Source organism: Bombina bombina, chromosome 1 (genome assembly GCF_027579735.1).
Source record: "Bombina bombina isolate aBomBom1 chromosome 1, aBomBom1.pri, whole genome shotgun sequence".
Taxonomy (NCBI): Eukaryota; Metazoa; Chordata; class Amphibia; order Anura; family Bombinatoridae; genus Bombina; species Bombina bombina.
In genome coordinates, this window is record NC_069499.1 from 1332992059 (window position 1) to 1333005662 (window position 13604).

General features: G+C 39.7%; 1 protein-coding gene across 1 annotated transcript in view; it reads left to right on the forward strand.

Moving 5' to 3' along the window:
- RFWD3 (ring finger and WD repeat domain 3) overlaps nucleotides 1–13604 on the forward strand; it is a 245495-nt gene that overhangs the window by 36634 nt on the left and 195257 nt on the right. Inside the window, exon 3 of the mRNA XM_053719462.1 lies at nucleotides 5438–5673. Coding sequence (XP_053575437.1) covers nucleotides 5438–5673 — 236 coding nt within the window. The remainder of the gene's footprint in view (nucleotides 1–5437; nucleotides 5674–13604) is intronic.

Genomic DNA, 13604 nt, shown 5'->3' on the forward strand with positions numbered 1-13604 from the left:
AGTGATCCACCCAGTTCCGCGGTCGGAACACGGACAAGGATTCTATTCAAATCTGTTTGTGGTTCCCAAAAAAGAGGGAACCTTCAGACCAATCTTGGACTTAAAGTTCCTAAACAAATTCCTAAGGGTTCCATCGTTCAAAATGGAAACTATTCGAACCATCTTACCCATGATCCAAGAGGGTCAGTACATGACCACAGTGGATTTAAAGGATGCCTACCTTCACATACCGATTCACAAGGATCATTACCGGTATCTAAGATTTGCCTTCCTAAACAGGCATTACCAGTTTGTAGCTCTTCCCTTCGGGTTAGCTACGGCTCCAAGAATCTTTACAAAGGTTCTGGGCTCTCTTCTAGCGGTACTAAGACCGCGAGGCATAGCGGTAGCTCCGTACCTAGACGACATTCTGATACAAGCGTCAAGTTTCCAAACTGCCAAGTCTCATACAGAGTTAGTTCTGGCATTTCTAAGGTCGCATGGGTGGAAGGTGAACGTAGAAAAGAGTTCTCTATTGCCACTCACAAGAGTTCCCTTCTTAGGGACTCTTATAGATACTGTAGAAATGAAAATTTACCTGACGGAGGACAGGTTATCAAAACTTCTAAATGCTTGCCGTGTCCTTCATTCCATTCAACACCCGTCAGTGGCTCAGTGCATGGAGGCAATCGGCTTAATGGTAGCGGCAATGGACATAGTACCTTTTGCGCGCCTGCATCTCAGACCGCTGCAATTGTGCATGCTAAGTCAGTGGAATGGGGATTACTCAGATTTGTCCCCTCTGCTAAATCTGGATCAAGAGACCAGAGATTCTCTTCTATGGTGGCTTTCTCTGCACATCTGTCCAAGGGGATGCCCTTCCGCAGGCCAGATTGGACGATTGTAACAACAGACGCCAGCCTTCTAGGTTGGGGCGCAGTCTGGAATTCCCTGAAGGCTCAGGGATCATGGACTCAGGAGGAGAGACTCCTTCCAATAAACATTCTAGAATTAAGAGCAATTTTCAATGCCCTTCTGGCTTGGCCTCAGTTAGCAACTCTGAGGTTCATCAGGTTTCAGTCGGACATCATCACGACTGTGGCTTACATCAACCATCAAGGAGGAACAAGGAGTTCCCTAGCGATGATGGAAGTCTCAAAGATAATTCGCTGGGCAGAGTCTCACTCTTGCCACCTGTCAGCGATCCACATCCCAGGCGTGGAGAACTGGGAGGCGGATTTTCTAAGTCGCCAGACCTTTCATCCGGGGGAGTGGGAACTTCATCCGGAGGTGTTTGCCCAACTGCTTCATCATTGGGGCAAACCAGATCTGGATCTCATGGTGTCTCGCCAGAACGCCAAGCTTCCTTATTACGGATCCAGGTCCAGGGACCCGGGAGCGGTACTGATAGATGCTCTGACAGCACCTTGGGTCTTCAACATGGCTTATGTGTTTCCACCCTTCCCGATGCTTCCTCGATTGATTGCCAGGATCAAACAGGAGAGAGCATTGATGATTCTAATAGCGCCTGCGTGGCCACGCAGGACCTGGTATGCAGACCTAGTGGACATGTCGTCCTGTCCACCATGGTCTCTGCCTCTGAGACAGGACCTTCTGATTCAGGGTCCTTTCAAACATCCAAATCTAATTTCTCTGAGGCTGACTGCATGGAGATTGAACGCTTGATTCTATCAAAGCGGGGATTCTCGGAGTCAGTGATTGATACCTTTAATACAGGCTAGGAAACCTGTTACCAGGAAAATTTACCATAAAATATGGCGTAAATACTTATATTGGTGCGAATCCAAGAGTTACTCATGGAGTAAGGTTAGGATTCCTAGGATATTGTCTTTTCTACAAGAAGGTTTAGAAAAGGGTTTATCTGCTAGTTCGTTAAAGGGACAGATTTCAGCTCTGTCTATCCTTTTACACAAACGTCTGGCAGAAGTTCCAGGCTTTTTGTCAGGCTTTGGCTAGGATTAAGCCTGTGTTTAAGACTGTTGCTTCGCCGTGGAGCTTAAACTTAGTTCTTAACGTTCTGCAAGGTGTTCCGTTTGAACCCCTTCATTCCATTGATATCAAGCTGTTATCTTGGAAAGTTCTGTTTTTAATGGCTATTTCCTCGGCTCGAAGAGTCTGAGTTATCGGCCTTACATTGTGATTCTCCTTATCTGATTTTTCATTCAGACAAGGTAGTTCTGCGTACTAAACCTGGGTTCTTACCTAAGGTAGTCACTAACAAGAATATCAATCAAGAGATTGTTGTTCCATCATTGTGCCCTAACCCTTCTTCAAAGAAGGAACGACTTCTGCACAATCTGGACGTCGTCCGTGCCCTGAAATTTTATTTGCAGGCAACTAAAGATTTTCGTCAAACTTCTTCCCTGTTTGTCGTTTATTCTGGACAGAGGAGAGGTCAAAAAGCTTCGGCTACCTCTCTCTCTTTTTGGCTTCGTCGCATAATACGTTTAGCCTATGAGACTGCTGGACAGCAGCCTCCTGAAAGGATTATGGCTCATTCTACTAGAGCTGTGGCTTCCACTTGGGCCTTTAAGAATGAGGCCTCTGTTGAACAGATTTGCAAGGCTGCAACTTGGTCTTCGCTTCATACTTTTTCAAAATTTTACAAATTTGACACTTTTGCTTCTTCGGAGGCTGTTTTTGGGAGAAAGGTTCTTCAGGCAGTGGTTCCTTCCGTGTAAAGATCCTGCCTGTCCCTCCCGTCATCCGTGTACTTTTAGCTTTGGTATTGGTATCCCATAAGTAATGGATGACCCGTGGACTGACTACACTTAACAGGAGAAAATATAATTTATGCTTACCTGATAAATTCATTTCTCCTGTAGTGTAGTCAGTCCACGGCCCGCCCTGTTTTTTACGGCAGGTCTAAATTTTAAATTAAACTCCAGTCACCACTGCACCCTATAGTTTTCTCCTTTCTCGTTTGGTTTCGGTCGAATGACTGGGTATGACGTAGAGGGGAGGAGCTATATAGCAGCTCTGCTTGGGTGATCCTCTTGCACTTCCTGTTAGGGAGGAGATATAATCCCATAAGTAATGGATGACCCGTGGACTGACTACACTACAGGAGAAATGAATTTATCAGGTAAGCATAAATTATATTTTTTTTCTTCCAAAATTAGCGATAGTTATATTACATAGTAACATAGTAACATAGTAGATAAGGTTGAAAAAAGACTGAAGTCCATCGAGTTCAACCTATACAAATCTAAAATACTTACAAAAAGCTCCAGTTAAGCTTAAATAACCCCATTAAAATGTGACCCATTTAATACTAGCAATCATATCCATGAATTTTGTTTATATACAGAAATTTATCCAGACTATTTTTAAATGTATCTATGGTATTGGCATTCACTACCTCCTTTGGTAATGAGTTCCACAATTTTATTGCTCTTACAGTGAAAAAACGTTTCCGTTGCAGGAGATTAAATCTCCTTTCCTCCAACCTTAAATTATGACCTCTTGTCAGAACCAATTTTCTTGGAATAAAAAGAGCTTCTGCCATCTCTGTATATGGGCCTTGAATATATTTATATAAAGTAATCATGTCACCTCTCAAGCGCCTTTTTTCTAAAGAGAACAGACCCAGTTTGGCTAGCCTCTCCTCATAGGTTAATTTCTCCAATCCCCTTATTAGCTTTGTGGCCCTTCTCTGAACTTTTTCTAGTTCTGCAATATCTTTTTTAGCAATCGGTCCCCAGAACTGCACTCCAAACTCAAGGTGAGGTCTTACCAGGGCTTTATATATTGGAACACTGATATCTGTCTGGAATCCCAGAATATTCCTTGACATGTGTATATATATATATTTTTTTAGTAGACAACCCAAAGTATTGATCTAGGCCCATTTTGGTATATTTTTATGCTACCATTTCACCGCCATATGCGATCAAATAAAAAAAATTGTTCACTTTTTCACAAACTAGGTTTCTCACTGAAATTAATTACAAACAACTTGTGCAATTATAGCACAAATGGTTGTAAATGATTCTCTGGGATCCCCTTTGTTCTGAAATAGCAGACATTTATGGCTGTAGCATTACTTTTTGGTAATTAGAAGGCCGCTAAATGCCGCTGGGCAACACACTTGTATTAGGCCCAGCAGTGAAGGGGTTAATTAGGGTTAATTTTAGCTTTAGTGTAGAGATCAGCCTCCCACCTGACACATCCCACTTCTTGATCCCTCCCCCACCCCACAATTGTCCCCGCCATCTTAAGTACTGGTAGAAAGTCAGAAAGTCTGCCAGTACTAAAATAAAAGGCTTTTTTTAATTTTACAAAAATAAAAATATTCTGCTGTTTAGAGCTCTCTAACCCTCCTCCCACTAACTATTTGCCACCATTTTTGGTACTGACAGCTGCCTGCCAGTACCCACTTTGCAATCAAATGTGTGCTTTTTTTTTTTTTTTTTAAATAAACCCCACTTTTTCTGTAGTGTAGCTGCCCCCCTCCTCTACCACCCACAACCCTCTCCCACCACTTCCAATTTGACCACTGCCAGATCGCAGGCGCGCGTGCGCCCGGCATCATGCATAACTGCTGGCCGGAAGTTCGCCAGCGATGGGCCACCCACTCGCCTCCCTGCAGCTGCTCCCACCCACCAACGATCGGCACCATCACTGGCCGATGCAGAGAGAGCCACAGAGTGGCCCTCTCTGCATCGGTGTACCAAAAAGGTATTGCAGTGATGCCTCAATATCGAGGCATCACGGCAATACCTTGAAAGCGGCTGGAAGTGATCAGCATCGCTTCCAGACCCTTTAAACCCCTAACGTCATACAGGGTACGTCGTTGGTCTTTAAAGACCAGTTTGTGTGGCTCCCATATTTAAACATTTGTCGAGCACTGTTCTAAAATATGAGAGGGCAGAGTGTGCATAGGAGGACTCTTTGTACAAGGCTACCCTATCCCATTTTTTTTGCATGTGAGCTCAAGTAGGCACATAGCTTTGGGTTTACCAGATCCTCTCCTTCCCCACCTCCCACATCCTATGATCTCTCTCCTGGTTTTTCATTACTTTACTGCTTTTTTAACATTTTTTTTTTTCTTATTTATCATGTAAGAACTATGATTTTCCCCTAGTTTTGTTTAATGTTAGGAGCCAGGGGTAAAATTCTAGGAGCCAGTAGCTTCCTGACTCAAACTGTTTCCTAAGTAACACAATGACATATACTGTTGGGAAACACACCATTAGATTGTGACATGCTGAGTTCTCCCTTAGAACCCTCCCGTCTAGAGTGCAATAGAATGGGTCTTTGGGGCCTAAGAAAAGCCATTAAAGAGACTTCTGTGTCTATCCCAGCAGTTAGTTATCTTTTCAAAGATTTTATTATAGATTTGTCTATGGTTGTTATATGCTCTCCTTATACTTGTGTTTACTAAAAATAATAAATAAGAATATATAAATGTTGTCTGTTTCTTGTATGTTTTCAGCTCACATTCTGGATTGAGCAGCTTCTTCCAAGCAAGCAGAACCCAGCGCCCAGCCTCAGTTGCAGTTTTAGGTAGGGGTAACGAAGTTTTGCAGGCAGAAACCATAAGACTTCCTGTAGAGCTTGAGGGTGACAGCTCGGATGACACAGTGGAACTAAGTGATGATGAAGATGGGAGCGCCACAGAACCATTAGAAGGAGATGAGGATACAAGACCTGCTGAACCTTCAGAACCAGGTGTGCTATCAGTGGTTATTGTGCAAGAGAATATCCCAAAGAATTTTCATTTATTTTTAAATTTTTTAAATTTTAATAAGTGGATAAAGAGAACGTTCACATATTGAAAGAAGAAATATATTATAAGGTTCTAGTTGTATTTCTACTATTAAAAAGGTGACACCTTTGTCTCCATAATTAATCATTTAGTGGTTCACACGGTATTTCTGAATTGTGTTAATTCTTAGTATGCTTTAATAATTATGAGACCTCTTCTCTGTAATGTTTGGCTGGTAGTTGAACACCACTATTTGTTACATCTAGGGTGCTTAACAGAACTACAGTCTTTGCTCTTGCTTGACATACTCTCCAGGCAGATCATATAGCATAGTGGCCTCTGCTTATTTCACCAGTTTCTTATATTGTAGTTTGTTATACGGATTAGGGATCCAAGAAAGGTTTTGGGGCTTACAAGCTCAGTGTTGATTTACACACTATTTAAGCTAATTATTAGAATTAAAATATCTCACTTTATTAACATATATGCAACACACACACTTAAAATTACAGCTACAGGCTCGGATAAGAGTGGGTTAAATCACATCTAGCTCTATGTTCATAAATCTGATGTCCAGCTAAGAATTAAAAAGTAAGACTAGAGGAACTGAAAGGAGTGATAGATATAGAATCAAAGAACACAGGGAGTCAATTTCCACACTGGCAGATCTATCTATGTGCTCAAAGGCAACCTGCCTACGTACTGCTGTGATTCAACACTGTCAGCCGATTTCTAGCTGTTTCCCTAGTTCAACATATTGTTAGAAACATACATTCAACAAAGTGTAAGTATGGACTCTAAGTTCTAGATTAAATATGCAAAGTGTAGCTCCAACTTGTTTCAAGTCACATTCAGATCAATAAATATCATAATTGCTATCCGTAACAAGAGCTTGCTACAAAGTTTCAAACAAACCCGCTCAAGATCACATGACGAGTTTCATCACTGTGCGTGACTTTTCCAGGGCTTACAGTTTGTGATGAAGGTTTCATTCTAACGTATTCAAACTGACACGAGGTGTACGGTTATATCGGAGGTTTAGGTATTTTTAAAATTGTTTTTTGCCCACATTTAAAAACATTTTAAAAATTGGAGAGTTGATATTTTTGTGCACACTCGTTAAGATTTTTTAACTCGGAGAATGAAGCAGCAAATCCCAAGTATTTTGGTACTAACACTGAATTCCCATAGCTTAGTTCATGGCAATTGGTGGTATACAAACAATGACACTCAACCTCTTTAATTTTGCCTGTCTTTTCTGTATTTGTAAGAATTCCTACTAATCAACTAGTCGCGGCAAACCACCTTTTCCTTGTCAATTTTTTACTTATTTGTATTTAAGGGACATGAAAAGGATATTATAGGCGGCAATGCCCAAAAAGATCATTATACAACAGTTAGTTATTATGGAACTATACAACTATTCTATACAAAAGTTGAAGGAAACAATTGTTTTAATCATATGTAGGGGAACCTCCGTTTTCATTAAAGGGACATTAAACAATAAATACATTTTTTAGAAAATACTATTGAGGTTATTACCCCCTCCCTCTACTCATGAGTGCTGCCATGTTGAAATCTATCTAAACTACATTCCAGTACCGGGGATAGTGGCTTTATTTTGTTTTAGTTTGTTAGATGTGGTATAAGTTTATAATTTGGGAATTTACGCATGATCTAATATGACTAAAGTCTAGAAATGTTTAACTAACGTGCAATTCCTATTTACTTATCTTATTACTCTAAACCACAGAGGAATTGTGTTGAATCAGTAGAATTTATTAACACGTTAAGGTATAGGCCGGTAATATTATCATTTAGTTTATAGATCACTGTTATTATTGTTGCAATTGGTATCTCCCTCAGTTTTCGCCTAGAATACTCTGTTATCACTCACGGTATAGGCCGGTAACGTCTCAGGTAGTAGTGGTTATCACCAGCTATAACAACCTTATAATATACATTATCTTAAGTACCCTAATAGTGTACATTACTAATTCAGGTATAGGCTGGTATGTTATAACACCTGGTTGGGGCAATTGCCGTATAATCAGTAACCGCATTGAATTTATAAGCACTGGCGAGTAACACGTCTGAGGGATTAATACCTAATGTAATTTATAACTTATATTATAAAACTTAAGGTATAGGCCGGTATCTAACTTTTCTAGTGATAGCCTTCACGACGTTTGCAAATAGTTACAACATCATTATTAATCTAAGATACAGATCATTACTTAACCCTCTAAGTTATAGCCTTATCGGTACTTGTAAATAACCACTCCCAGCATTTGAATATACTTTCAGTGCAATGCACGTTAAATTAGAGGAATAGGCCGGTAACACAATACATTTATCTGTTGTAATGCTGACGAAGTGCCGTATAGCACTTGACAGCACCAACATCTTTTTTCTGATAATTCCTAGTTTAAATGGTGAGAAGCACACTCCTTCTAATTTTCGGCATTAGCAGGGGACACATTTTTCATTAGATTCAGCATAAGTCAGCAATATATTAAAGATTTATATACATACAAGGCTCTAATGCTGTACAATACCTATATTAAGCTGAATGTAGATTCCAGATATGGAATCTGAAGGTAGATGCTAATAATACTCCCAATTTATCGTCTCACCATTAATGTGAGAGATTAGAATTGAGTATGTACGGTATGATCAGCATCTCCTTCTGATAACATATTTAGTCAGCTAGGAGTGTCAAAATACTACGTGCCTATTAATTTCTCCTTATAGACAGAACATGTTCTGAGCGCGATATTGGAGGGTACAGGAGACATGATACTTTGTCTACATGCTAACAGTATGATGGAGTAGAATACAGCACACGATGGTGCTTCTATCACATTTTCTATAATTACAAACCTAAGTTGGGCAGCTATAAATGCCAACTAAAACGAACTGAATACTTAGTGGCACCAATAGCAGATTTTTGTAGATTATATAATACGAGGTTGAAGTGCATCAGTGGTACCTGTTAACACCTTTCAACATTCTAATACTTATATATATTGTGAGTACGGTAATTAAAGGTACAGGCCCGCATTTGAGTTCATTTATCTAAATATTATAACGGTATAAGAGCTGAACTCAGTATATGCTGATACTCATAACTGACATTTTTAATCTTAACATAAATGTTTGCCTGCCTACTCAGCCCATAACCTCTAAATTAATCTGTCAACACAGTTTACACTATTCAGGATACTAAGTGGCAATCCTTTATTTCATACAATTATTCCTGTATCAGTACTTTTTCTCTGTGGACGCTTAGTCATAATGATTTGATTGATTTATACCTATCTAACGTTGATTTTAAATGTGTTTCTTTGTGTGTATATATTTTTAATCTAGCTATTAAAGGTTATATTTTATTGATTTAGCTCTGTACTCTACATTAATGTCTTAACTCTATCAAGCTATAATCAACCCACAGGAATGTGAGTGCTACATAGGTGTACATTTTCATCAGTTTTTTACTGATTTTAGTACATTCCAGTACCGACCTAGTAATCTAGGTTCCATTATGGTGCATGATTAGATCAAGGAGCATGAAATGCATTTAATGTACAGTTTAAACAAAATATTTAAATGTTCTCTCTCAATTTAAAAAGGCCACTCATGGACCACATGCAAGATAAATAATATAAGCTTCCATAGTAAATATGAGGTCACATGTGGACCCCATTCTTTTGTGACATTAGAACCCCATGGTTTGAGAGAGAATTTCAAAATGTCTTGAGATTCATTGGCCCCTGAAGAAATAAACTCTTACAGCAATAAATTTTGCCCCAAATGGTAAATAGAGGTCTCTCATGGACCCCCCTGCTTAAAATTATGGAATAAGGGGTATTGGAAGGAGAAATAAAAACATAGGGGGGGTCTCTTTTGGCTCAAAATATATGAAAACATATGTATATAAATATATCTATCATCAATTTACCATGGGGAGTTCGATATAATACAAATATCTTGCCATTGCGAAAGAGAATACTTAAATATTAAACATTTTATAGAGCCTTCAATATGTAAAATAAATATTTTACATTGAATAAATGTTAGAACTCTAAAACAAAATTAATTTTACTTAATGTAGAAACATACCTTGTGCTTTTGTGTTATTTGTACTGCAAGTCTCTCTTTGGTATGTGAATTGGGTCCCTGCATTCAAATCCTGCCAATTTCCCTGCTTTTGTGTTATTTGTACTGCAAGTCTCTCTTTGGTATGTGAATTGGGTCCCTGCATTCAAATCCTGCCAATTTCCCTGCTTTTGTGTTATTTGTACTGCAAGTCTCTCTTTGGTATGTGAATTGGGTCCCTGCATTCAAATCCTGCCAATTTCCCTGCTTTTGTGTTATTTGTACTGCAAGTCTCTCTTTGGTATGTGAATTGGGTCCCTGCCACTGTTCCCTTTAAGGTGCGCGGTAGGGCGGCTGCGCACCTTCCCTCTCGGTGTAGCGCAGTCAGCACATCAGGCCGCGCAACACCGGAGGCTAAGACACTGACTCCTGCTGTGACTGTTTCCACTCTACTTATGATCGACAGCGCGTGAGCTCTCAACTTCAAAGTTAAAGATGCAGTGTGCTAATTAACAGTATTCTATCAATTGTGTGTTGGTCAAGAAAGATTCCTATAGCCGCTTTTGTTAAAGTTAACTGTGTAGTATCTGTTATTAGCTTAGTCTATTTCAGATGATATCCGTTACTCTCTCAACAGTTGATTTATTCTGCTGTATTACTTCGGAGATTACCTATACCCGCTCTTAGTACAGTTATCTTAGCAGCACCTGTAATTGGTAGTTGAAAATAATATCCGTTACTGTCTAAGCAGTTTGTTTGCTCCCCACCTGAGCGCTATGTAGCAACAGCTGTAGGGTACCGTACCAGTATTACAATGCTGTAGCAGAACCTACAAATGGTAGGAGGTCAGGTCACTATCTGTTGCTACCTATCACTCGCTAGTAGCTACTTGTTTTTCTTTACCGCAGAGCTCCAGGTGTGATGCCTGTTAATATGCTCCTTGTAACACCCACTGATGACCGTGTGCAGTACTCTCTTCAAGGAGCACTGAGCATGGATTTTAGGCATAGTTATAACATTTGTGCATTACAGAATGATCTAACAAACTGAAGCATTTTTTATTATATTAGAATGTGTTTTTAGGGTGGTCCATTGTTATATAGACAGTACATTTTTATGATGCCTTAGCTATGAACTGACATACTTGGTTTGTGAGGAAGCAATATAGTATGAGCCTGTTAACTATGGGGAACTGTATTAATTAAATGGTTGGTGTTAAGAATAGTAAGATGGGTCCACCAGGAATGTTATGGGGAGGTGCAGAAAAGCGTTAATGTACGGATATCATATGTGATATTGCCCTGTTTTCAGACGTACTCATACATAGTACATATGACATGGAAGATGGAGGCAGTAGTGACTGTATGGTCAGAGAAAAGGACCATAAATGGACATTAGAATAAACTGTGTGTGTTCCAGACTAGAGATAAAACTCATGAATGTTCGTGCTTGTCATTTGCTGATAGAGGGTTAGGTTGAGCACACAGCATCACTGGTTAGGAGAGGAAAGTAGCTCTTTGGTAAATCGGCTTTTCCCTGTAACGAACCCACATCCGGAAAACAGTATCTTCTTTGCATCCGAAAAGTGATATTGTAGTTAACGGGAGCAATTTATATGTGTGTTGGTGCAAACCTAAATAATACTATTGCCTTATGCTGCATCAGCAGTGGTGGTCTAGCTATACGGAGCACTGGCTCAATCCGTCTGTAAGGAGTATAAGCGATACATTTAGTCATTTAGATCCAAATTATATGGACAATAGCTACTCTGCCAACATTTTCCAGACAGAAGGCATCCAAGTTAGTAATCTGCATGTACGGAACCACTTCCATGAACGTTTAATATTTCTCACTGAACCTATCTAAGCTTGGATTAACACAAATTGCTTGCTTTACAGTTCACTGCTTCAACTTTATGAACTTGCACATGACTATTTATCTATCTACTCTCGACTAGGGAACACATTTGTATTCCTGATCTTCAATTACATTTCAAGTTACCATACACAATTAATCCAAGCTTAGATAGGTTCAGTGAGAAATATTAAACGTTCATGGAAGTGGTTCCGTACATGCAGATTACTAACTTGGATGCCTTCTGTCTGGAAAATGTTGGCAGAGTAGCTATTGTCCATATAATTTGGATCTAAATGACTAAATGTATCGCTTATACTCCTTACAGACGGATTGAGCCAGTGCTCCGTATAGCTAGACCACCACTGCTGATGCAGCATAAGGCAATAGTATTATTTAGGTTTGCACCAACACACATATAAATTGCTCCCGTTAACTACAATATCACTTTTCGGATGAAAAGAAGATACTGTTTTCCGGATGTGGGTTCGTTACAGGGAAAAGCCGATTTACCAAAGAGCTACTTTCCTCTCCTAACCAGTGATGCTGTGTGCTCAACCTAACCCTCTATCAGCAAATGACAAGCACGAACATTCATGAGTTTTATCTCTAGTCTGGAACACACACAGTTTATTCTAATGTCCATTTATGGTCCTTTTCTCTGACCATACAGTCACTACTGCCTCCATCTTCCATGTCATATGTACTATGTACGAGTACGTCTGAAAACAATGCAATATCACATATGATATCCGTACATTAACGCTTTTCTGCACCTCCCCATAACATTCCTGGTGGACCCATCTTACTATTCTTAACACCAACCATTTAATTAATACAGTTCCCCATAGTTAACAGGCTCATACTATATTGCTTCCTCACAAACCAAGTATGTCAGTTCATAGCTAAGGCATCGTAAAAATGTACTGTCTATATAACAATGGACCACCCTAAAAACACATTCTAATATAATAAAAAATGCTTCAGTTTGTTAGATCATTCTGTAATGCACAAATGTTATAACTATGCCTAAAATCCATGCTCAGTGCTCCTTGAAGAGAGTACTGCACACGGTCATCAGTGGGTGTTACAAGGAGCATATTAACAGGCATCACACCTGGAGCTCTGCGGTAAAGAAAAACAAGTAGCTACTAGCGAGTGATAGGTAGCAACAGATAGTGACCTGACCTCCTACCATTTGTAGGTTCTGCTACAGCATTGTAATACTGGTACGGTACCCTACAGCTGTTGCTACATAGCGCTCAGGTGGGGAGCAAACAAACTGCTTAGACAATAACCTAAGAAGTAATATAAAACACAGTAGATTACACTTAGTCAGCGCTGCACCTTAAAGGGAACAGTGACTAGTCTGTGACCGTCTGCTGTGATTGACTAGCAGCTTCAGCAAGACCCCTCCCAGCCGGTGACATCAAAATGAAAATAGCCTATGCGAGGCTACTCACGGCTTACTGGCAGGCAGAGTTGAGAGAAGCTGTCATCCCCATGGTGACTGACAGGCTCAGGTTAGTGCACCTACAACGGCTTAGTGCTTTCTGACACCAGCTGTCAAATTGTGAGGTGAGTTATGGTGCCTCTTCATAACGAGTTTGTTTTTAGCACTACTAAAAAAAATATTATTTTGTTCAAGAATGTGTTTCACATCATATTATGAGGTGAAACACATTATTGAACAAAATAATATTTTTTTTTAGTGGCAGGTTCCTAATTCAAAAATGTTATGCTGTGCAGTTTGTTAGATGTTCCTATATATGTGTATCAAGATTCCTCACAAATTCCTCACCTACATAAAAGTTATTTCTCAATTGATAGACAATGTGCAAAATGTCTTTCACCTAGAAATAAAAATTAAGCGCTCCAATGATGGAAGATAACCATATATATATATATATATATGCCCCCACAGCCTCCCCACCAGCCTCCC